The sequence below is a fragment of the Heloderma suspectum genome, chromosome 4 (genome assembly GCF_057233095.1).
Source record: "Heloderma suspectum isolate Gila_16-S chromosome 4, 16-S_ref, whole genome shotgun sequence".
NCBI lineage: Eukaryota > Metazoa > Chordata > Lepidosauria > Squamata > Helodermatidae > Heloderma > Heloderma suspectum.
The window spans coordinates 70,787,880-70,809,708 of record NC_139461.1 but is presented as its reverse complement, the minus strand read 5'-3'; the positions used below and the strand labels follow the sequence as shown (position 1 = coordinate 70,809,708).

The window sequence follows — 21,829 nt, the reverse complement described above, 5'->3', positions numbered from 1 at the left end:
GGAAAAGTAAACATTACTACCACTGACCTGAACTTACATTTTTCCACGGTTACAAGTCTACTGCAACAATTTAGCTATTAAATATATGTCATAGCATTGCATCAAGGAAAAGAAAAACTTACTTGGTCTGCTTATAAAGTTGACAAAATCCTGTATTTCTGTTAAAGCCTGAACTGACTGCAGCTTGGTAAGTCTACTCTGGTGCAATAGTGAATCAATATTGGAATAGTTCTGTGGGAGAAACAAGATTTTCCTTTGAAATTCTATCCAACTATCAGTGGATTCTCTTGTGTGCTGTTTTCCCCTATGCAGTCATCTAGCCCTGACAATCTCAGGGAATCAGAGTTTTACATGAACCCCATTTGTCCCCTTTTAATTTCCAAGGAGAAAGGAGCATAAATATATGCAACTTTTGAGTGACATAATCCCCAGGATGCGTAATGCAGTAACAATGAACTATCATCAACTTAAACTTCCTTATTGACTTTTAAGGTAGACAGGAGATGTGTGTGACCATTACCTCCATGAACATTTGCATAGCATTGTTGACGTAGTATTTGGCTCTGTCAAAATCATCCTGCAAAATATAGAGAAGACTCAACTCTTGACTGTAGTACATTTCTATAAGAGATTTCTTCTGTTCTGTCTTCATAGCCTCATCAATAAATGTCAATAAAGACTGGTCATTTCCACCATGAAGGAGAAGCTTCAGCTTGCTGCGAATTATGTATGGTAGATAGGTTTCCTTAAAAAAAGGGGGAGGGGGAGCAAAATGATTTCGTTAATATTGTAGAAAAACCAAAAGGTCAGTCATATGGGATATGCTACCATGACCTATAAGCTTAAAATACTAATATATTTGTCAATTAAATTAAATTGTAAAAAATGTTTTAAAGTTATAAACTGGATTTTCCCACACAAGGTTAATGTTAGCTTGAGAGTACTCCTCATCATGTAAAAGAGCCAAACTGCAGGATATCTGTGACTGATTTCCCAACTTTTTTTTTTAACACTGAAATTTGTCTGGAGCAGCAGCAGGGAATAGGGTGTTTCTCCCGCACCCCTCCACATACACACATTGACTGGGTTCTCACAACACGCTAACCCACACTCAGTGACTGGGTTCTCATGAGACACCAGCCAATGACCGTTTGTTTTCCAGAACAAACCACTGTTGGTTAGCGTGTCATCTGAACCTGGACATTCTTCTCAGGTTGGGTTGTTTTTCCCAAACAACCCACTCTGAGAATGCACGATCTGCAGTAGGGGTTGTTTTACCCATGATGGGTTGGCATGCCATCCAAACCCAGACATGCCAACCAATCATGGGTAAAGGTCATCAGGCAGCGAGCCACTTGGCAAGAATGGCAGAAACTCCTGCCACTCTTGCCCAGAGGCGCCACAATTGCGGCCAAGCCACTGCCCATGCCCTTTTCCCCTTGCCAGTGACAGTCCCTTCAATGGTGCCCAAATGGCACTCTGGAGGAGCTGTCACCCACCCCCCTCGCCCCTGCTGATCCCCACTTCATGGCTCCAAGTGTGTTTTTTTGCGCAAAAATGGGACCAGGAAAATGTTTTTGTACTTCTCCGTGACCGGGGAATGAGCACAAATGGGGCTTTTCATTTTATTTCTTCTTCATTTTAGCGGTGTTGCCCCAACAGTTCTTTGGCAGGGGGTTGGATTTCACCCCACCCCCGATTCTGGGCACAGGGCACTTTTGAAATGCAGTGCAAGCCTATGGGTGCCTTTTTTTTTCTCTTCATGCCAACCTTGCCCAAGACCAGCATGAAGAAATTACACACACACAAAAAAAATGGTCCCCCACTTGGCGCTCCATTCCCCCCATCCTTCCCATAAAAAAAACGGGTTTGTCCCCAGTTTGGAGGAAAGATCTTTCTTGTGGCTTGATTTTTATCAATCTGCGAAAAAGACTGCTGGGGTTAAACAGGGACAAACCTATTTTTTTTTATGGGAGGGAGGGCAGCCAATTGGTGGACCCTCTTAGGTTGCTCCACCCCAGCACGAATGGGAAACCCACAGGTAAGTGGATACTTTTAACCCCCTTTTCCCCATCCTGCAGAAATGTCCTGGGTTCTGACAATGCCCTAACCCACAGTTCAACAAATGGTTCAACAACAACCACACTCAACCACTGAGTGTGGGTTAGCATGTTGTGTGAATAGCCCCAATATTTGCATGATCTAAATCCACACACCCTAGCAGGTGCTGTTGGACCTATAGGGGAAAAATGCAGATATCTAGAGATAAATCATGTCTCTCCCACATAACTTGTAGTTTTGCCTTAAAAATGGAGTCTAAGGCTCAAGCCCCAGCACCCTGGTCCAATGAACAAATTCAGTATAGTTGTTGAGGCAAGTATTTTATTTTTGAAAACCTGATAAAATGGATCACTCCATGTTTTATTTAGGTTTGGGGGCTTTCCATTGTCAATGTTAACAGTTGAACTGTATTCCAGAGACTTCCATTCTGTCAGATGGTTGTAGCATTCAAGGGATGCAAGTTCCCAAAAATCCTTTTCTGCTTCTGTTGGTTCTTCATCAGGCCAGTCTCGTGTTGAGAGCGCCTACAGGTGCAAATACAGATACATCTTAGTGATTATCAGGTATTTATCTAGCATTTATTTGAACACGTTGACAGAATTCACAGTATTTTCTACAGCAGACTTGATTTCTCTGCAAAAAGCATGCTGACTAGTACCAACTCTGCAGATTTGGACAAGAGTGCTTCCCAGCCCTACCTGGAGATGCCAGTGATTGAACCTGGGATTTTTTTTTGCATACAAAGCATGTGCTCTACCACTGAGCTACAGAACCTGCCCATAAATGCAGGAGAACGGAACACTGGTACTTACTAAGAAAGTTCCTTCTGGGTTGGTGTGTGGAAGGCATTCCTACAGTGGGTTAACTCCCTCTATCACCCAGGAAAAGCATGGACCACGTGACAAAGTTTTGTGTAATCTTTCAGTTTCTGCCTCCTCCATGCCAGTTCCATCTGTAGCTGTACCTCAGAAGCAGAGTTCTGAATCTCCCAAGTTAGGCGTGAGGAAAGAAGCCACAGAGGAAGGGAGAAAATCCACAGGGAGGAGATATATGTATAGGAGGAGCAGACCCTTAGGAGAAGGCCTTACTCAGGGGTCACAGAGGCAGGTAATCTGAGTAATAGATGGAATAAACTCAGGCATGCAAAAAGGGTGGGCTTCCACACACCAATCCAGAAGGAACCTTCTTGGTAAGTACCAATGTTCTGTTCTTCAGGTTAGTGTGAGGAAGGTACCCCTACGCTGGGATATGCCAAAGGTGACTGCCAATTAGGGTGGGATATTTCTGAATACTGAGTCTACTGAGAGCTAACTACCTCCTAGAGAACCCTTCTACCGAAGAAGGTATCTGAGGTGGCATAAGTGTCTTACAGTGTTTGATGAAGAAATTTGGATTCAGCCAAGACCTGGCCTTGCATATTTCTGCTACGGAGGCATTGGTGGAAAAGGTGGCTGAAGTGGCTGCTGATCTAGTGGAATGTGGTGTGATTTTTACAGGTTTAGGAAAGTGTGAAGCCTTGTAGACTGGAAAATGCATGCCATGAGCCATCTGGCTAGCATGGTTCTAGCCCCATGGTTCTTCCTCATTGCTGTGGGGTGAAATGAAAAGGGAGTCAGATTTTCTGAAGGAAAAATCTGTTTGAGGTAAACCTTTATTGTTCTCCATATGTCTAGCTTATGCCAGCCCTTTTCCAGGGGGTGAGAATGGTGAGGGCAGAAGGAAGGTAGAATAAGCTCTTGCAATCTATGGAACAAAGTATTGACTTTGGGGATAAAGGTAGGGTCCAGTCTTAGTAGGACTAAGGTTATCAGGCCTTCCCATGTAGAAAGGGCTGAGGGTTCTGATATTCACTGTGCTGAAGTAATTACCACTAAGAACACTGTCTTTTGAGATAGGAGGCTAAGTGGAATGAGCTTGAGGGGTTCAAAGGGTATTTTGGTGCATGCAGACAGGACTAGTTGGAGGCTCCAGGATGGGAATTTGTGAATGATGGGTAGGCATAACAGCGTGCTCCCCCTGCGGAAGCTCTTGCGATGAGGGTGGGAGCTGAGAGGTAGATGACCCAATTTAGAAAGGACTGATTGGATGACTGAAGTCTGCCTGTATAGCATGGCCAGTTTGAGACCCATATCAAGGCCTGGTTGGAGGAACAACAGGAGCTCCTTGATACCTGCAGCATGAAAGTTGAGTTTTTACATCTGAAACATCTGGTGAACACCTTCCAGGAGGTTTCGTATATGCAGATAGTACATTATGCTAGCAGGATGTTGATTATAGTGTCCAGGTATCCTAGGGTCATGTAGACAGACCTTTCAATGTCCAAGGGGCTAGACAAAACCATCCTAGGTCTGGGTGGAGCATCGGTCCCTGCAAGAGGAGATCTGGCTACTGGGAAAGGAACCAGGGGTCTTCTTGTGCAAGGTGTAGGACTTCTGAAAACCACAGTCTTCTGGGTCAGAAGGGTGCTCCCACTATGACTTTTGTTTGCTCTGTCCAGATCTTTTGCAGCACCCTGGCAATAAGTGGAGTTGGTGGGAAGGTGCAGAGTCTCTCTCTGGGCCATGTGGGGTTTAGAATATCTGTGTTCTTGGCTCTGTAGAAATGGACTCTTGAAAGGGACTGTGGTAGCTTGTGGCTGTGGTATGAGGCAAATAGGCCTATTACCAATGGACCAAAGTGTTTCTGGATCTCTTGGAAGACTGAGGGATGCAAGCTCTACTCTCCCAGGTTGAGTGGCTACTGACTGATGTAGTCTGCTGTGCAGTTTAGCTTGCCCTAGATGCGCTGGGCTGATATGGAGATTAGGTTCTGTTCTGCCCAGAGGAGCACTGATTGGGCATATGTGTGGAGAGAGGGAGATTGTGTGCCTCCTTGGTGATATACACGGGCCTTTGTAGTTGCATTGTCCATCCTTATAAGTAGTGTGGCTACTGAGACATCTACTAGGTGTGTTTTAAGCTCTTCCATGATATCCTGTCACAGTATATAAAAAAGTCTCACAGAGTTTGCATCTTTGAAGTGGGTGGGGTGGGGGATGTCCATTCTTCTTTCAGTAGTTTCTTAAAGGAACTGGAGAAAGGTACCTCTCTGATGTCAGGTTTGGGTTCTGGAAACATCGCTGCTCCCCTTGACAGGAACTGCAGCTTTTCTGGCTCTGTTGGAGTAATAGCTGGAGAAGCAATCGTTTTAGAAAGTAGTCAAAAATGTGTCTTTATTGAAGAACCTGACTGTAGAGGCCTCTATTGTGTCCATATCTGACCATCCCCCCTCCTCCTTGTCCAAATTGCTGTTCCCCTGAGAGGGCAATGAGGCGTCACTATTGTGAGGACATTTGGGATTGGGGTGGGGGATCCTTTTGGTGCTGCCTATGGCTGTAGAATGGGGGTCAGGTGATCCTTCCCTGGAGTCTGCAGAAGACTGCTGAGTGACAGCAAGAGTGGGCTGTTTGCTAAGCTGCTGAGATTTAGGCTGCTTGCTTTTGTCTTCTGGTCTGGAGGCGGGAGGGGGAGGAGTCAGAAGGGTGCGGATAGTGATTACACTTAGCAGCACAACTTGTTCTTGTACCCTGTTTATCTACCTGTTTATCTTGGTCAGTTAGACTCTTCAGGCTCAGTTTGTCTAGGCAACACAGGACAGGGAGGAGTAGCTTCATCCTCTTGGGTGGAAAGAATTGGAATCCAAAATGACCACCAACTGCATTTGGTGGGAATCTACCCTGGGGGAAGGAGAATCAGTTATGGTCCCCACCATTGCCATGGGTATGACGCAGCTTCTCTGACTGAGCCTGTGGTTTCTGGATCCTTTCCTCCTCTAACTCCAAATCCAGGTAAGTGGAGGGCTCCAAATCATTTCGGGAGAGGATGTGGTGGTCCGAAGACACATGTCTCCTTACTCCCATAGTTGTAAGCGCTTCTTGCAAGGTTGGGCAGTTGCTGGTTGTTTCATTGTCCGCAAGATTGAATGGGCAGCCAGAGCCAGCAAGCTATTCCGTGCTGGGAATTTTTCCCGTGTACGACCAGCAGAATTGAGCTCCAGTCTGGAGCCAAGGCCATGGGGCCACTTGACTTTTGGCAGGCTTCTGACAAACCTGATATGACTAACCTGCTTCATTTTATTTGCAGATTTGGCAACTGCTTTCTTACCCACAGGAGCCATGAAGAGGAAAGCAGGAAGAAAGAATGACAGAGGAAAAGCAGTAGAAAAAGCAGGGCTTTTAAAAAAAAAAAAATAGGAGAGGAACAAGTGGTGAAGGTAAGGAGGAGTAGAGACTGATTAAGTAGTAAGTAATAGTGAAGCCAAAGATTGAGAGATGAGAGAGCTCTATCCTAGGTGAAAAGTAGGCACAAACTGACAGGCAGCAGGCTGGGACCGAGGTATTACACAAAATGTTGTACACAGTCCCTGCTTTTCCTGGGCAACAGAGGTAACTCTTTGTAGGGAAGCCTTCCTCACACCAACCAGGAGAACAAGAGTTCCTATCATAAAAATATTCCAAGGATCTTCCAAAATAAAGAGAAGTATTCCTTTAATAAAGGCAAATTTAGATACCTCAACACCTCTTGTATGAAACATATGCAAAACTATATGCTACCTGCTCCTCCTCCTAAGCCATTAATTAAAAATGTAAAATACCAGACTCTTAAGGAACTCTACTTGACACCTTATTAGAGCTTGAAATCAGTCTATTAATAAGTACCCTGAGTCAAACTCACCTTACAGGTCATGCCGACAACTTCCCCACCTTGTAAGCATACTATCAACTATACAAATGGCAAACTATACAAATCATAAACTCTACAAATTCCTGAAGTCTAAATAGGTTTATATACAATTCGAGCCCCTCATTTTCCCCTCAGTCACTAACAGTGAAATTATGTACATGACTACTCTGAAGTAAGTCCCTTTGAGTTCAGTGGGGCTCACTCCCAGGTAGCTGACTACAGGATTTCAGTCTAGGGCATCTATCCTGATCAAAGAGGAAATCATGATTTGGAGAGCTTTTAAATTATCAATATTTACAGCCTGAACAATAGTGTTTTTCTTCAGACACTTGAAAATAAGATACTTCATAAAATATAGCTGTACCTCATCATATTGCTTAGCTGCTTCAGCATAATCACTTTTTGCTTCAGCTAATAAGGCCTTTTGAGTAATTTCCTTAGTGCCAATCTTTCCACTAAAAATACCCCACAGAACATCATAATCTCCAACAGATCGATAAAGCCTAGAAAGACAAAAAATTTCAAGCACACATTCTTATCCTAACTTCTAATTTTCAAAATGATTTACATGTCCCTCAGTTAAATCAGGCTGTGCTAGATTTGAAAAGAACCAGATTCATTTAAGGACAAAGGTAGTCTATTTATTATATTTTATCTTCCTCTTCCTCCAAGTTGCTCAGGGCGGTGTTCAAGATCTCTGTACCCCCATTTTGTCTTCACAACCACAGTGTAAAGGACGTTAGACTAACAGATTACTCTAGGGTCATCCAGCAGGCTTCATGGCTGATGTTACAGAGAAGCTCATCCATGATGGCTTTCTGTACATGTGTAATGTGTGTTATACTCTATTCGCATCACAATGAAAAAAGGTAATTATAGCATCTTTCACTATTTCATTCTCTTTCTCCTTTGATTCCTCTGACCTCCCGTAGCCTACTATTCTAACCTCCTGTAGCCCACTATTTTTCACCAGCACTTGAGCACTCCGGCATATACTTTCCCAAACCGTGTCTTGCCATTTCCATAGTGTCCTCCCATTCCTTATTTTGCAAATGTTAATTCTCCATCCCTGTCTTTATCTCTATGTTAGGACCATTAGAAACAGTATAAGAGAGAGTTGATATACTAAGCATTTTACTCTTGTAAATATTTGTTATAAAATAAAGCTTGTAATATTTACTCTGAACCATTGTTCTTGAAGTAACCGTATTCCCACTTGAAGTAACCGTATTCCCACTTGAAGTAGCAATTTCCTCACTTTGTTGGGCCACAGCGCATAGTATGCTGTGTGCAGAGCACACCTCTGAAAAAGGTCCCTTTGTTCCCACATTCGTCATGACACTTGTATGCATATGCAAGTTTCCATAAGCGTGTGACCGAGGATGCATGCTAACAGTGAGTAGGGTGTTTGAACATGGGTCTCTTCTCAGTGTTAGTCCAACAGTCCACTATACCACATTGGCTCTAATTCAACATCACTACTGATAAAATATTAGGTAACTCACTGGGCCAGCTTGCAGGACAGCCCACTGTGGCATATTTATACAATCCTCACATAACCCTAGAACAGACCATGGATTATTCAAGGGTTGTTTCACCCTAGCACAACCCACACTTGCTGGGTTTGCATGACAGGGCAACTCCCAAGCAGGGAAGGTTAGACATGCAAAGTGGCACCCATGGGTGCTTTTAAATAACCCACGATGAGCTGTGCTGTGTCATGCAAACCAGGTCAATAAGTGCTCCATAAATGCCTGGCCATAGAAATATTATTTACAGTTTTCTTTATACAACTAATCAATATCGCAACATACAGAAATGTAACTCTAGAGGAGAAACACAAAGCAAGTCATTGAGAATGTGCAGATATTCTCAGACCGCCTTCCATGAAGTTTGATTAAGAACAAATCACCACAGTCAATTTGACAAGTACTATCTTGAATGCAATTCTGTATTAATTTTTATGCACTTCTAAAACTCTTCTCTACGTTAGGGTAAAAAACACACACAAAATTTCTCAAGAAAAACTTACTTGGCAAGTTCAATCCATCTGGTCACATCAGGTGAAAGTTCTGTCTTTCCACGCATCCGTTTGGAGGGTGGCTCCTTTTCAGGGGAAAGGTGAACTAAAGCCTGTTCAAGCAGTAGGATACCCACTGGTTGCTGTAAACTTGCTAAGCAGCTAGTACTCACACTAGAAGAGTTGATGTCCAGAAGCTCTTTGTGCTGGTAGCTCATTTCCTATTACACCAAGCCCATAATTAGCTATTGAAGAAAAGAATAACAAACAACCACAGGTTTAATCCCGCCCAGCCCCCAACTCACCCCCAGTCCAACTTTGTAATGGTTACATCTAGAACAACTTACTTGTGTTCTGTGTGTTTCCCTAGCCTCACATCACATTACTGGCTGGCAATGATGGGGGGCAGGGAAATGTACAACACTGATATTAGGAAATAAGTTGTTAAAGATATTACACAGGGAGAGAGGGAAATTAAATGTGTGGTTGCCATTTTTGGCAGTGGACATATGTTTAATATAATACATAAGTGTAACTAAACTCTCATTAAGGTATTTCTAATCTCATATACTTTCCCTTAAATATATAAAGCTACTATGATATAGGTCACTGCAACACTAAACAAAACTTCCAACTCCCTGACAATGCAAATTATTTATTTTAACCCCCACCACTATCAGTCCAACTTTCAGACACACAAGTATTCCTACATTAAGGATGACACAGGATTAGTAGTAAAAAGTAGCAAATGAATAAGAACGCAATTCAGTTACAGATGCACACACATTTCTGTTATAGTGCAACGTTTAGTGCTTGGTCAGAGAAATTTACTGACCAAAGATCTGGCCCAATTTTCATTTCCCATTTAGGTCTTATGGCTAAAACTATTTCAAGCATTCTACACACCCAGCTTCTCTAACTGCATTATTTATTATCCACTAAGAGATATTGTGGGTGTTGTGGAACATTTCTGCCAGTACCAGGCTACCGTGAATATCTTATTCCACTTACACATACAACTGAGTTTATAAAAGGCAAGTAAACTAAGTAATGGCAACTGAGAGCTCCTTGATCCAGTTGGTTACCACAGATACTATCATTAACAGAAAAGAATGTTAGGAAACTCCTGGTGCTGGCCAAAAGTAACAGATTTTAGTCCACTGTTTCTTTTTGTATTTTTTTAATAACAGACATCAATCTACTTAACACTCTTACATCTCAAACATCAGGCAAAGGATACAGGCACCAAAGCCACTGTGGTGAGATGCAAAGAATCTAAAGTACAATGGTTCAGCGCCCATTTTGTTCTGTCTTAAGATAAATTTTAGTACACACCATAAGACTTGGCCTGATACCCTGAGCAAAAGTAAACCTCCTGATCCTGTTCCAAAAGCAAATTCACAACTATCCCTATTTTGAGAACTCAAGGTGAGATTATCAAGTGATACTTCTATAGGCAGGCAAAACTAACTGCATCTATCTATGAGCAAGAATTGCACCCTGTGGGAGAAGCAGAGGTAAAGCTACCCCAATACTAATCATGATTTAGGATGTCATCCTAGGTATGTTTACTCAGAAGTAAGTCCTTCCAAATTCAGTGGGACTTAGTCTCTAGTATGTGTGTTTAGGATTGTTGCCCTAATGACTGGGAATGGACTGTGAGATTGTACTTTATTAATACCTCCCCCTGGCTCCTCACTCTTGGACTCAAATTCCCCCATCTCTTTTAGGGTGCAATCTTATTGTGATGATTGTAGACCTCTGAACTCGGAGACTTATGGCCATTCTATGCAGAGCGGGTGCAGCAGCAGAGCGGGTGCAGCGGTTCTTCTTTGCCTCCCCGTCCTCCCACCCTGCATGTTTTGCTAGACATGCTTTCTTGCCGCCATTGCTTTGTCTAGCAATGACGTTTTGGAGGAGGAGGGAAGGAGGCTACCAGAAGCTCGATAGCTCATATCCTGGCCCCTCCAGTCTCCTGCCCTCCCCGCCCACTGAAATACCCCCATTCCTCATCCTCCAAGGCTGAGTTCCTGACCTTGGAGAGAAGCTGACATGATTCTTTCTGCACTGGCGGGGGGGGGGGGGGGTCAGAGCTCCGGTTCCCTCCTCCAAGGTCAGAGCTGGGAATCTGAAGTATCCTCAGTTCAGAAACCAGGTTTTAAAGCACAATCATGCTGCATTTGCTAAACCATGGTTATCAATTTAGGAGCATAATGCCTGCTCCTTCTTCAAGTTCCTGCCTTCCAACACCATGAGATGAGACTGTGTCTATAGTCAATATTATACTGTAAAGAGTAAGAATTAAGTTAATTTCACAGAGTATTATTAGCAGAAGGAACTAGCAATATCATTGGGTAACAGTTAACAAACATAAACAGAATGGTGCCATCTATAATCATTTGTAGCTTGTCTTGATTTATATCATTTATAAGCATAACAAAGCAAAACAGGATTACAAATTCTCAAATACACAGTAAGTACTACCTGGATACAAGCTATGAATGGTGGGAAATACAATACAGTTGTGGTCAGAAAGTGATTGAAGTTCTGCACCAACTGCTTGATAGCATTGTTCTTCTCTGACTGAGAATTAGATTTTTTCATTTCTTCCAGAATTCCACTAAACAAACTGCTGAAGAGCTGTTTAGCCAGTGTAGGATCTCTCTGTAATTAAGAATGTAAGCAATTAATCATTGGTATGAATAAGCATAACACTATTGCACAGGTACTTCCACAGGGTAGAAAAACATTTGCCATTTCTACATTTGAAGTATATTATAAGCAGGGTGACCCAAACGTAAAGCATGCATTTTACAAATTTTAGAGGAAAAGCCAAATGTTCTACAATGAATTATTAAGTTTTATGGTGCCATAATAATGATTTTTGGAAGTTCTTGTTGAACTCGTTTTTTAAAAAGTTCATAAATGCTGAAACAAACATTGTGCTGTGTAACATCAGTTATTTATATTAATCCTGTTAAATGCAGATCCACAAGATGGTATTATAATTTATGTAGAACATATTATGCCTTATAATCCCTAAACAATTTGGGATTGCATTTGCCTTTGCCACCCTAACAGTGAAATCCTGGAAGTACAACCCCACTGAACTCAGTAGAACTTACTTCCTAGTGAACACACACAGCCTTGGGCTGTTAGACATTGATATCATGAGTAACTGCAGATATCAAGCAATCTCCTTGAGGCACAAATGGGACTCTAAAATTATCTGCAAACTGTAGGTGAAGGTGAAAAAAAAAGTGTGCAAAGAAATAGCAAAGTTGGAAAAAAAATCCTTACGTGTAATTAAAAAAAAATCGATTCCATTTTCACAAAGGGTCTGAGCTTTAGTCAACTCATTCTCACATCCTCAGAATAACTGCTCCCCTAGCTTTACTATGGCAGTATTGTGGTTAAGTCTCTCAGCCCTTTTCACTATTGCCTGAGAGACAGAGGGCCTACCAGAAACTAGCCTGGAAGCCACGACCCTTTTTGAGACTAGTTCTGGTGCTCGTCTCTGTGGGGCATATGGCACATACAGCACATATGCAGCAGAAGCTCTCCTTGTCAGGGATGGAGCTGTGAAAGATGCTCTGATGCCTTGAAGCAGGCAGGACTGGAATTAGAGAAGGTTCCCCTGCACTGAAAGAGTCCAAGCATGAAGTCATTTGGGTAGTCATGCCTCTGAAGCTACTGTTTAAGGAGAATGGAAGAGATAATTAGGTGTGTTGTTTTTTCAGAGAAACTATCTCCCATACTTCATTCCCTTCAATGATATACCGTATGGCTGCTCCTACCTCATCCTCAGTAATAGCAGATCACCATTAACAGCCATGGTTGTTGATTCTATGGGATCTAGGGAAAGAAGCTCTTACTAGAATCCATGGATGATCTGGACATCACTCAGTCATGATGTCCTCCTTTCTACTCAATAGCTACAATGGGAACGGTAAGGGACAGACCTAATAATGCACTATCACAAAGATTTAAACCATCTTTGGTTTCTCCAGGCTGAAATGATGCAAAGTCTGAAAACAAATTCTGAAGGTCAAATGCCAAGCTAAGACACACACAAAAAATATTAATTTAAACAAAACAAATAATGTATCACACTGCAGTTTTGAGGTTACTGAACAGAACCAGATTACAGGAAGCGCTCTATCCAAGCATCTTAAGGATACTGAATTTAATGTCTAAATGTACCCAAAATTACACATGAGTTTTTTATATGTTTGCCAAAATTACATCCCCCCAAAAGTTAATTAAGAAACCCTGATAAGAGAGTATACCTGTGCCACTCCCTGCAAAGGAGTAATTAGACTGCGATATTCAATCTGGATGTCAGGGAGGTCGCCTTGCCTGTATTTTCTGTACAGAGTGACCTGAGCATCATGCTTCATCTTCAGCTGAGTTTTTATTTCCTGCAGAAATTGGCAGTTTATGAGACACTTTTGTCATGAACAGAACATGAATGGAACAAACCAGCATCTAACACAGTGACTAAATGATTTGCATATGCAACAGTTAAAATGCTCTGCAGAAACCATAACAGAGTTCAATGCAAACTGCAGAAGATTTTCTGGAACCATAACTCTCTATCATGTCTTTTCTCCCTAAATATTACCTTCTCTTTTTTTATCCAAGCAGAAAAAGTGATGACCCTGAAAAGTTAGAAGTAAAGCAGCTAATAGTACCGGGTTGTTGTTTTTTTACTGGTTACACTGATTTTTTTCCACAGTGAGAACTTATTAAGAACAGCATATGTGTTTATATAAGAAAGGAATTTTTAACTGTGAATTACCATTCTCAACGCTTTTTAGAGGGCAAATACTACTACTGGGATAGCATCTCCTCATGATGAAAAACAGAGTGAACTTCTGTCTTCACTAGGAGAAAGGGCATTCCCCCATTCTCTAAGAGCAAGTTTTATCAGTTCAGAGCAGGAACTTCCCAATCCCTGGTACAAAATAGCAGAATTGTTACTCATGCCTAACAACATGGCAACTGTTGTAACACACACAGAATACAATAGGGCAGTAGACATCCTAGTGAGGCTCTGTCTCCGTGATAGACCAACTGGGGTGGGCTTTCTCAAATGAAATTAAAAAATGCACAGAGCAGACCAAACAAAACAGGAAATGTATCCCAACTCTGAACTGAATTTTCTCAAATGGGTTAAAAAAAAATCCACAGAGGCTCTCTCTCCCTCATAAGAGCCTTTGAATGCAGCCTAAGCTAAAACATTTGACTAGGTGAGTGGACTGCCCCATGGCTACCTTTGGGAGCAGTGATTTATTTAAAAAAGTCAAACATTCTTTCCCCACTCTAGGTAACCAGAAGGCAGTCCTTATTTCCAGGATGTATCTATATCATTCCCTAATGTGGGTCTACCAGCCAATGACTGCATCTCAGGGTATCAACACCCTTTGGAGTATCTGCCTCCCAAATGCTGGATTTACAAATGAAAGAAGGTTCACCTTGTAATTTATTGTGAAATATGTGTACAGATCATCCATGTAGCTGTTCTACAGATCGCCTCCAGAAGATCAACCCCCAAAGGCTGAAATCACTGCCTGCTCCTCACTATACATGTGAAGATATTCCCACCCTCCAAAGCAGAACCTCACCCTGGTACCTGATAAGCACTTAATATGCCACTTCTGAACCATCTGGGTAACTTGGCCTCAAAAACCATTTTCCCCAGACAGGAACATTAAGTTAGGGATGTATGAGTATTTCGCTTTTGTTCATAAAACATGCGAGCATGCCCTGTTTGATGCTCTGAAGGTGAGTGTGAGTGTAAGCACACGTCTGCAAAAAATATTTGCAAATTGTTGAACACGTGGTCACATTTGTCTCATTCCCAATTCCCAGTTCAATTTATGCAAATGTCCAAATTTGTGCAAATTTCCTCAGTAGACTGAATCAGCCCCACTTTAGTCTGTGGGGGAAATTTGCACCAATTTGGGGAGCTTGATTGGAGCCCGATCTGTGCAAGTTTCCCATTCTTGCAGAGGGAGCAGCAACTGCAAACGTGAACAGGAATCGAGCACAAGACAAGCAGCGAGACAATGATCAGAGACTCCTGGCAATCTCAGACATCACTAGTGTCAAGGCTATAGGCCTCCTTCTAAGCAATCAACAAAACAGAGACTTAAACTTCAAGCTGATACTGCTTTATTATGCTAATGACAAGCTTTTCCACAATACAGACTCAGCATAGCTCAAAGACTGCTCTACGGCCTAAATAGCTAATCCTGAGCTCTCTAATAGGAAAGGCTAGCAGGGTAGAGGAGTTGCCACCATACTGACAACGGCCATCTACAGCAAGACCTGAAAGGCTGCTTAGGCCCCTCCCTCAGGGTGGCCCCCTTCTGCATTGGCTCTAGTGGGTAGCCAATCTGGCAGAACATGTCAAACCACTCATACGATGGTACGCTCTTGCGTTGACCAAGTTGTGCCCCTCCTCCTCCTCTCCTGAGGGGACTTGGTTTCCCACAGGAGGAGGAGGAGGCGGTGTCTGAGCCTGGTCCAACTGTTTGTCAAGGCCTTGGGAAGATTCTTCCCTGACTTCTGGAGACTTACAAGGAATTTCCTCCCATGCTCTCTGGCCTAACTGTTTTCCTAGCCCTGTTTTTTTAAGCAGAATCAGAATCTTCAGACTCAACAAGGAGCCTGGGCCCAATCCTGACAGCTCGTTTGCCCAGCCCTAATGAGCATAAGTGAATATAATCCCCTGTGTTCTGTCTAGGTGAAGTCTGAGACCATCCAGGCATCCAGTTTGTACTAATCCTTCTCTCTAGGATGGTAGAAGCTCAAGGATGGTAGAAGCTCAACATGCAAATATAACTATTAACAATATGACTGGGATGGGCAGGGAAAGGATGTACGCTCCGTAAAAGGCAACTTTGCTAGAGGCTCAAAGGGGGAACCCCAGCTCATTCCTGCTTACTATGGGATTGAAGACAGGTTTGGGATTACCAAAAGACTGTGGGTGTTTAGTCTACCAAACCTTCTCCTTTGTGGCATGGAGGGTGGGTAGAAAGGAGGAAGTTAAAAGGGCAACTTCTTGTGGAGCTTAAAGAAAAATGGGTCCCGCAAAAGGATAGCCTTCAAGGATGGCCACTGAAGAAAATGATCCAGGATCATTCCCCAAATTTAAGCCAAAGGTTCCAGCTTCCCAGTATGTTGGCTTCTAGGGCTCATGCTTCCAGCTGCACTACATCAAGGGATGAGTGGGTGAGCAGAGCTGTGGATTGCAACGAATTCACAGGAACAGGAAGGATCAGAAGCTGGGTGGAGACTCTATCCACTCAGGGGATATATAAGGCTAATTTGAATAGCCCTGCCTTAAGGGAGTGACTGGGAGGAGTAACCCATATGAGCAGGGGTGTTGCTAGCCCTGGGCTCATTTGGCCCTGAATCAACTGACCAGGCCCAGTTCTTTTCCTGAGAGTTCTGAGTGTCCACTGATGTTAATGGAAGTTTTTTTCCTCAGCTTAATTGCCGGGGGGGGGGGATTTTCAAGGGGAATTGCAGCTGGTGAGGGAAGGGTTACCCTTCTCCTCTTAACATGCTGCAACCCCACCCACCCTGCATGGCAATTAAAGTTAAGAAAAAACCTTCCATTGATGCCAATGGAAGCTTCTTTTTCTAAGTTTAACTTCATGTGGGCACATGTGAAAGAGCTCATGAAAAAAATTACCAACCACTCTTTTTTGTACACTTTTTCACACCTGTTCAGAGCTATTGAAAATTAGTAGTAACTGAAAAGGAACTACTGATTTAGGATGACCCGAGGGTGGGGTGCAAATTAATTAAGGGTGCAATCCTATGCATGTTTAGACAGAAAAGTGTCCTACATCTCCCAGCATTCTTCAGCCAGTATGGCTGGCTGGGGCACTGCTGGGAGATGTAGGGCTCTTTTCTGTTTAAACATGCATAGGATTGCACCCTAAAGAATGTTTTTATTTGGTGTGATTTGGAAGGGAAATTAATTGGCTGGCTTTGTCTTCTGTGAAATGTAAGCAAATTCTAGTAATTCTTTCTAAATGTGCATATATAGATATAAATTAGCATTGAATCATTGAGCTGGAAGGGGCCTCAGAGAACATCTAGTCCACTCCCCTTCTCAATGCAGGCTGTGCACTGCAGGGTGCAGCTACAGCATCCCTGACAGATGGCCATCCAACTTCTGCTTGAATACTTCCAGTGAAGGAGAACCTACCACCTCCTGAGGCAATCTGTTCCACTGCTGGACACCTCTCACTGTTAGTTTCTCCTAATGTTTAGCTGAAATCTGCATCCCTGAAATTTCCACCCATTGCTTCCAGTTCTGCCCTCGGGAGCAACAAAGAACAAATCTGCTCCATCTTCTGCATGACAGCCTTTCAGATATGTGAAGACTACAAACATGTTTCCCTTTAATAATCTCTTCTCCAGACTAAATATATCCAGCTCTTTCAACCAGGGCCAGCATAAGATTTCTCACCACCTGAAGTGGGAGGACACGCCGCTGCCATGGGAGAAGGGGGAGGACCGTGACCTACTGAGGCACACGGAGGGGGAAGGCGCACAAGCCACCACTGCCTGTGGGAGAAGCAAAGGAGTGTGAGCCACTGCCACATGGTGAAGAAATAAGAGGAGCACGAGCCACTGCCACCCTCCACCCTGCCAGATACCTCCACCTGCCTTCCCTTCAATACCTCGCTCTGAGGTGTCCTTCGTGAGGATGAGGCATTAGGGAGGTGGCCCAAGAGACTGCCTGTGACATGGCAACAGGAGATTGGTCAGTGGGGCTCTCCTGAGTAGCTGTCTGCCCTCTGCCTCACTTTGAGAGGCATAGGGCAACGTTGGAATCAGGACCCAGAGCCATCCTGGCAGCAGGGCACATGGGATCCACTGCCCTTCAAGATCCACCAGCTGAAGCAAGAGATTCACCCTGCCTCATGGGAAAGCCAGCCCGGCTTTCAACCTTCCTTCACAGGGCTTGGGTTTCCAGATCCCCTCACCATCCTGGTTCTCTGAATGTGCTCCAGTTTGTCAATGCCCTTCTTAAAATGAGCACCCAGAATTGTATATAGTACTTCAAATGTAGCCTGACTAATGCAGAATAGAACGGACATTCCCATGATCTAGACACTATTCTTCTGTTAATTCAGTCCCCGATTGCATTAGCTTTCTGAGCTGCCGCATCACACTGCTGGCTCATATACAGCTTGTGATCCACTAAGACACCTAGGTTCTTTTCACATTTACTGATGCCAAGCCAGGTCTCCCCCACCCTATACTTGTGTTTATTTTTTTGTACCTAAATGCAAGACTTTACATTTATCTCCATTGAATCTCATCTTGTTAAGATTTGTCTCAGTATTCTAGCCTGTCTAGATTCTTTTGAATCTTAATCCTGTCTTCAATGGTGTTGGCTATCCATCCTAGCTTCATGTCATCTTCAGCCTTAATAAGCAACCCCACTACACTCTCATCCAAGTAGTTTATAAAAATGTTAAACAGCACAGGGCCTAGGACAGAGCTCTGCAGCACTCCACTTGAGACCCACCTCTGGGAGGATGTTGAGCCATTAATTACCACTCGTTGAGTATGGTTGCTCAATAGCTGTGGAGCCACCTAATTGTAGTATTGTCCAATCCATATTTTACCATATTGTGAACAGGGGTACCATGGGAAACCTTAGCCCAATTCAGGTGTTCTGATCCTGAATAGAGCAAATGCATGCAGAGGATGAGTGCTCCAGCTGCACTTCTCTGCCACATCTGTCACCCTTAACTTGTGGAGGGTGACTGTCTGAAGAAGATAGCCTCCTCTAGCCATGGAAGCTCTCCACACAAGCAAGAACACTGATTTTCCTGCTACGCAACTTCCTCAACTAAATAAGCAAGCATGCACTTTATTCCAAAAGAGGTACTTCAGTAGAACTATTCCAAAAGTAGTTTCTCAAGCCTGTGTTTATAATTAATTTCAACAGAAAACATACCTTTTCTTGTTTCTGTTCAGCAACACCTTTCCTTGCATAAATCAAACTAAGCTTGTCTTGGTCCTTTAAGAAGCGTCTTCTGAGTCTCAGAATTTCCGCCCGTTCATCTATACCTAATACATATAAAAGAAAAATTCTTATGCATAAAAAACTATTTAATAAAAACTGAATTTAATTTGCATACAAAACATTGCTAACTAAAACTGGGACTGGAACTGTCACTCATATCACTTAGGCTCTATTAATGGGATTCTGACAAAATCAGAATCCTTCCATTTAAATGGTTTCCCAATATAAAGCTTTAAGTTCTTGAAACAAATTTCTTCCGGTTGTTCCTTTGAGCAAAAATAATGGGTGTGATATTAAGTCACTTGCTCAGACCAGTGTTCCCCAATGTGATGCCCACATTGCCATGCCACAGCACCTGTGAGGCTCACGGCTCCCCCACCTGCTGCTGACAGTCATCTCTTCCCGATGTCCTCATTCGAGCAGGTAAGCAGCACTTCTGGTTAGAAGCAGCTCAGCTCCCATCTGATCCCTCAACTTCATTTCCTGACACTTTGGAGGATCTAAGATGACTCCCACCTGCTGTGAATGGGAGGTGAGCAATTTCCTATAAAGAACCACAAGCCACCATCCACCCCAGTCAGGATGTTGGCGGTGAGGGGGAAGAGGAGGGAAAGCACAGTGGCCAGGGGAGGAGGAGAAAAAAGCAGAGTGATGCAGGGGACTGCAATAAATATGTGTTAAGCCAACCCACTGGTAAGGAATGTAGTATGAAAATCTTTAGGAGTTAACACTTTGGGGCTGAAAATTCTTAACTGCAACCTCATAACAGCATTTTTAATGACTTTGCATCACTTTACTTGGTCATTTATTGACTTTAGAAACCCCATTACCTTCCACCACAGAAATCTCCTTCTGCAAATGTGTGTGTTTTCTGTTCAGTTTCAGATTAGGCAGAGAAGAACTTGAATAAGAAGTGGAAGCAGGGCACAACTTCCCACCATTTGTTGGATAAGTCAAGAAAGTATATACACACAGCACCTCCTATACATACTCTGCTTTTCCATTTGGGTCTGGGTAAAAGTCAGCCCCAACTTTAACCTAGAATGAAAACTGATCCTCTTGAATTTGCATGATTTTTACACAGCATCCCTCACAAAATCCTCCATCAAATTTAAGCTTACATTGGTGTCCACAGACTGCACAATAAAAATCATAAATCTCTCACCAGTACCACCATGGCACAAAAACATGATTCCAAGGCACAGATCTGTATGGATCTCCATTTTATTTTATTTTTAACAAGGGATACCCGCCCACCCCACCAAATCCAAGGTTGCCTCTGTGGTTTTGACATTCCATGTAAAACCCATGAGGACCCGTGCCTTTTGGATCTGTGCCTTGGCACAGGCAAGCACTAGATCTGTGATTTTTACTGTGCAGTTTACAGACTCCTATGTAAAGTTTGCGGGGCTGTGGTGGGTGGATTTAAAAAACTTGCAAATTCAAGAGGATCTCTTTTTTATTTATTTCTTAGGTCTGACTTTTACCTTCTTGTCATTTTGTAACTGGTCACTGCTCCACTGCAACCATTTGTAACGGGTACTGTCCCGGCAGCCATGTCGTGACAGCATCCACAGCACTTTCCCAAAACTCCAAATGTTCCCACAGCCCAAAGACTGTGAACCCTTGGGTTAGACAATAAAAGAAGCTTTCGTTTAACAAAACAACACAGGTGGTGGGGAGATAATGCATTAGCAGCAGTACCTTTAGCTTTACTGTCCACCTCATCTCCTGGTAAGCCCACCCTTTTCTTCCCAAAATTAGGACCTAAGGGTTTGAAGGTAGCTCCATGTGATCTGTCAGCCCGCTTGTTAATGAGCAACATGGATGAAGATAGAGATTCAGCAGATGAAGAAATTGTGTACTCTGCAAAGGTGTCAACACTGTTTCCTATTAGCCAGTTAAAAGAGCTTCTCCCACCTGAAATAAGGAGAAAGCATCATTACACAAGTCAAAATTAATATAAAATGGGCTGCCCTCCCCACCCCAAATAATGTTCCTTTGTTCAGTCCAGTTACAACAAAATATATAAATGAAGAAAGAACATCAGGGGGAGATTCAGATAAAAAATTGAGATTTTTAACAATTCGCTTTTCTTGTATATGAGTCCAAAAGTATATGCAAGTATGAACTTGTGTATTACACAAGCAAGCATGTGATCCACATTTTTTTTAACAATTCCCAAAGGGTTGGCCACATTCGCAAAACAACCAAGAGTCTTACTGCAACTTTTAAAGACTAACAAATTTGTTAGTGTTTCAGAAGCATGAGATTGAGCAGCCTTCCCCAACTTGTCACCTTCCAGATGTTTTGGACCCCAACTCCCATCATTGGCCACGACTGCTGGGGAGGATGGAAGCTGTGGTACAAAACATCTGGAGAGCATTAGGTTGGGGAACCCTGATGTACAGATACTTACTGATATTTTGGGTGGGGGTAAATTCATATTGTTGTTGTGTAGCCCTTAGTTGGCCACCCATGGATCCTTCCTGTGAGTGATACCTGTTGGCACGCTGGGAAGCTTGGGTCTCTGCAAACATAGGGGTAAGAACGGTACTTCGGTACCGCCAATTTGAGTCAATAGTAAAATCCTAGAGAAGAAAAACAATATGAGCTGAAACCACCTTTGCTCATTACTGTCATGGTTACAATAATATTAATCCTAGGTAAACTTACCTGGGAGAAAATCCCACTGAAATAAATGAGACTACTGAATAAATGCAATATGTAGTCCTTTCTATGTATAACATTAGCCCAAAGATGACTGCCTTTCAACATTATGAGGATTTTGCCCCATTTGGCATTTATTTTTAAACTCAACCTTGAAAACAAAGTATTTATTTTTATTTGTTCTAAAACTTATACTCAGCTTTCTGACTGAAGGCTCCAAACCAGCTCATACATTCATAAAAATAGCAAACCAATAAAATAATTAGGAAAAATAAAACAATGAAACAATAATCA

At 42.8% G+C, this 21,829-nt stretch overlaps 1 protein-coding gene across 10 annotated transcripts in view; it reads right to left on the bottom strand.

The window, feature by feature from the left end:
- PRKDC (protein kinase, DNA-activated, catalytic subunit) overlaps positions 1 to 21,829 on the bottom strand; it is a 164,890-nt gene that overhangs the window by 34,079 nt on the left and 108,982 nt on the right. For all 10 annotated transcript variants that reach the window (XR_014790119.1, XR_014790121.1, XR_014790122.1 and 7 more), the window contains exons 58-67: positions 21,285 to 21,456; positions 20,570 to 20,785; positions 18,797 to 18,909; positions 13,092 to 13,223; positions 11,287 to 11,466; positions 8,815 to 9,023; positions 7,147 to 7,285; positions 2,397 to 2,585; positions 521 to 745; positions 123 to 231 (exon numbers count right to left, since the gene is read on the bottom strand). Coding sequence is in view for 6 of the 10 variants with exons in the window: in XM_084849588.1 (XP_084705714.1) it covers positions 123 to 231; positions 521 to 745; positions 2,397 to 2,585; positions 7,147 to 7,285; positions 8,815 to 9,023; positions 11,287 to 11,466; positions 13,092 to 13,223; positions 18,797 to 18,909; positions 20,570 to 20,785; positions 21,285 to 21,456 (1,684 nt within the window). In the remaining 4 variants the exon portion in view is untranslated. The remainder of the gene's footprint in view (positions 1 to 122; positions 232 to 520; positions 746 to 2,396; positions 2,586 to 7,146; positions 7,286 to 8,814; positions 9,024 to 11,286; positions 11,467 to 13,091; positions 13,224 to 18,796; positions 18,910 to 20,569; positions 20,786 to 21,284; positions 21,457 to 21,829) is intronic.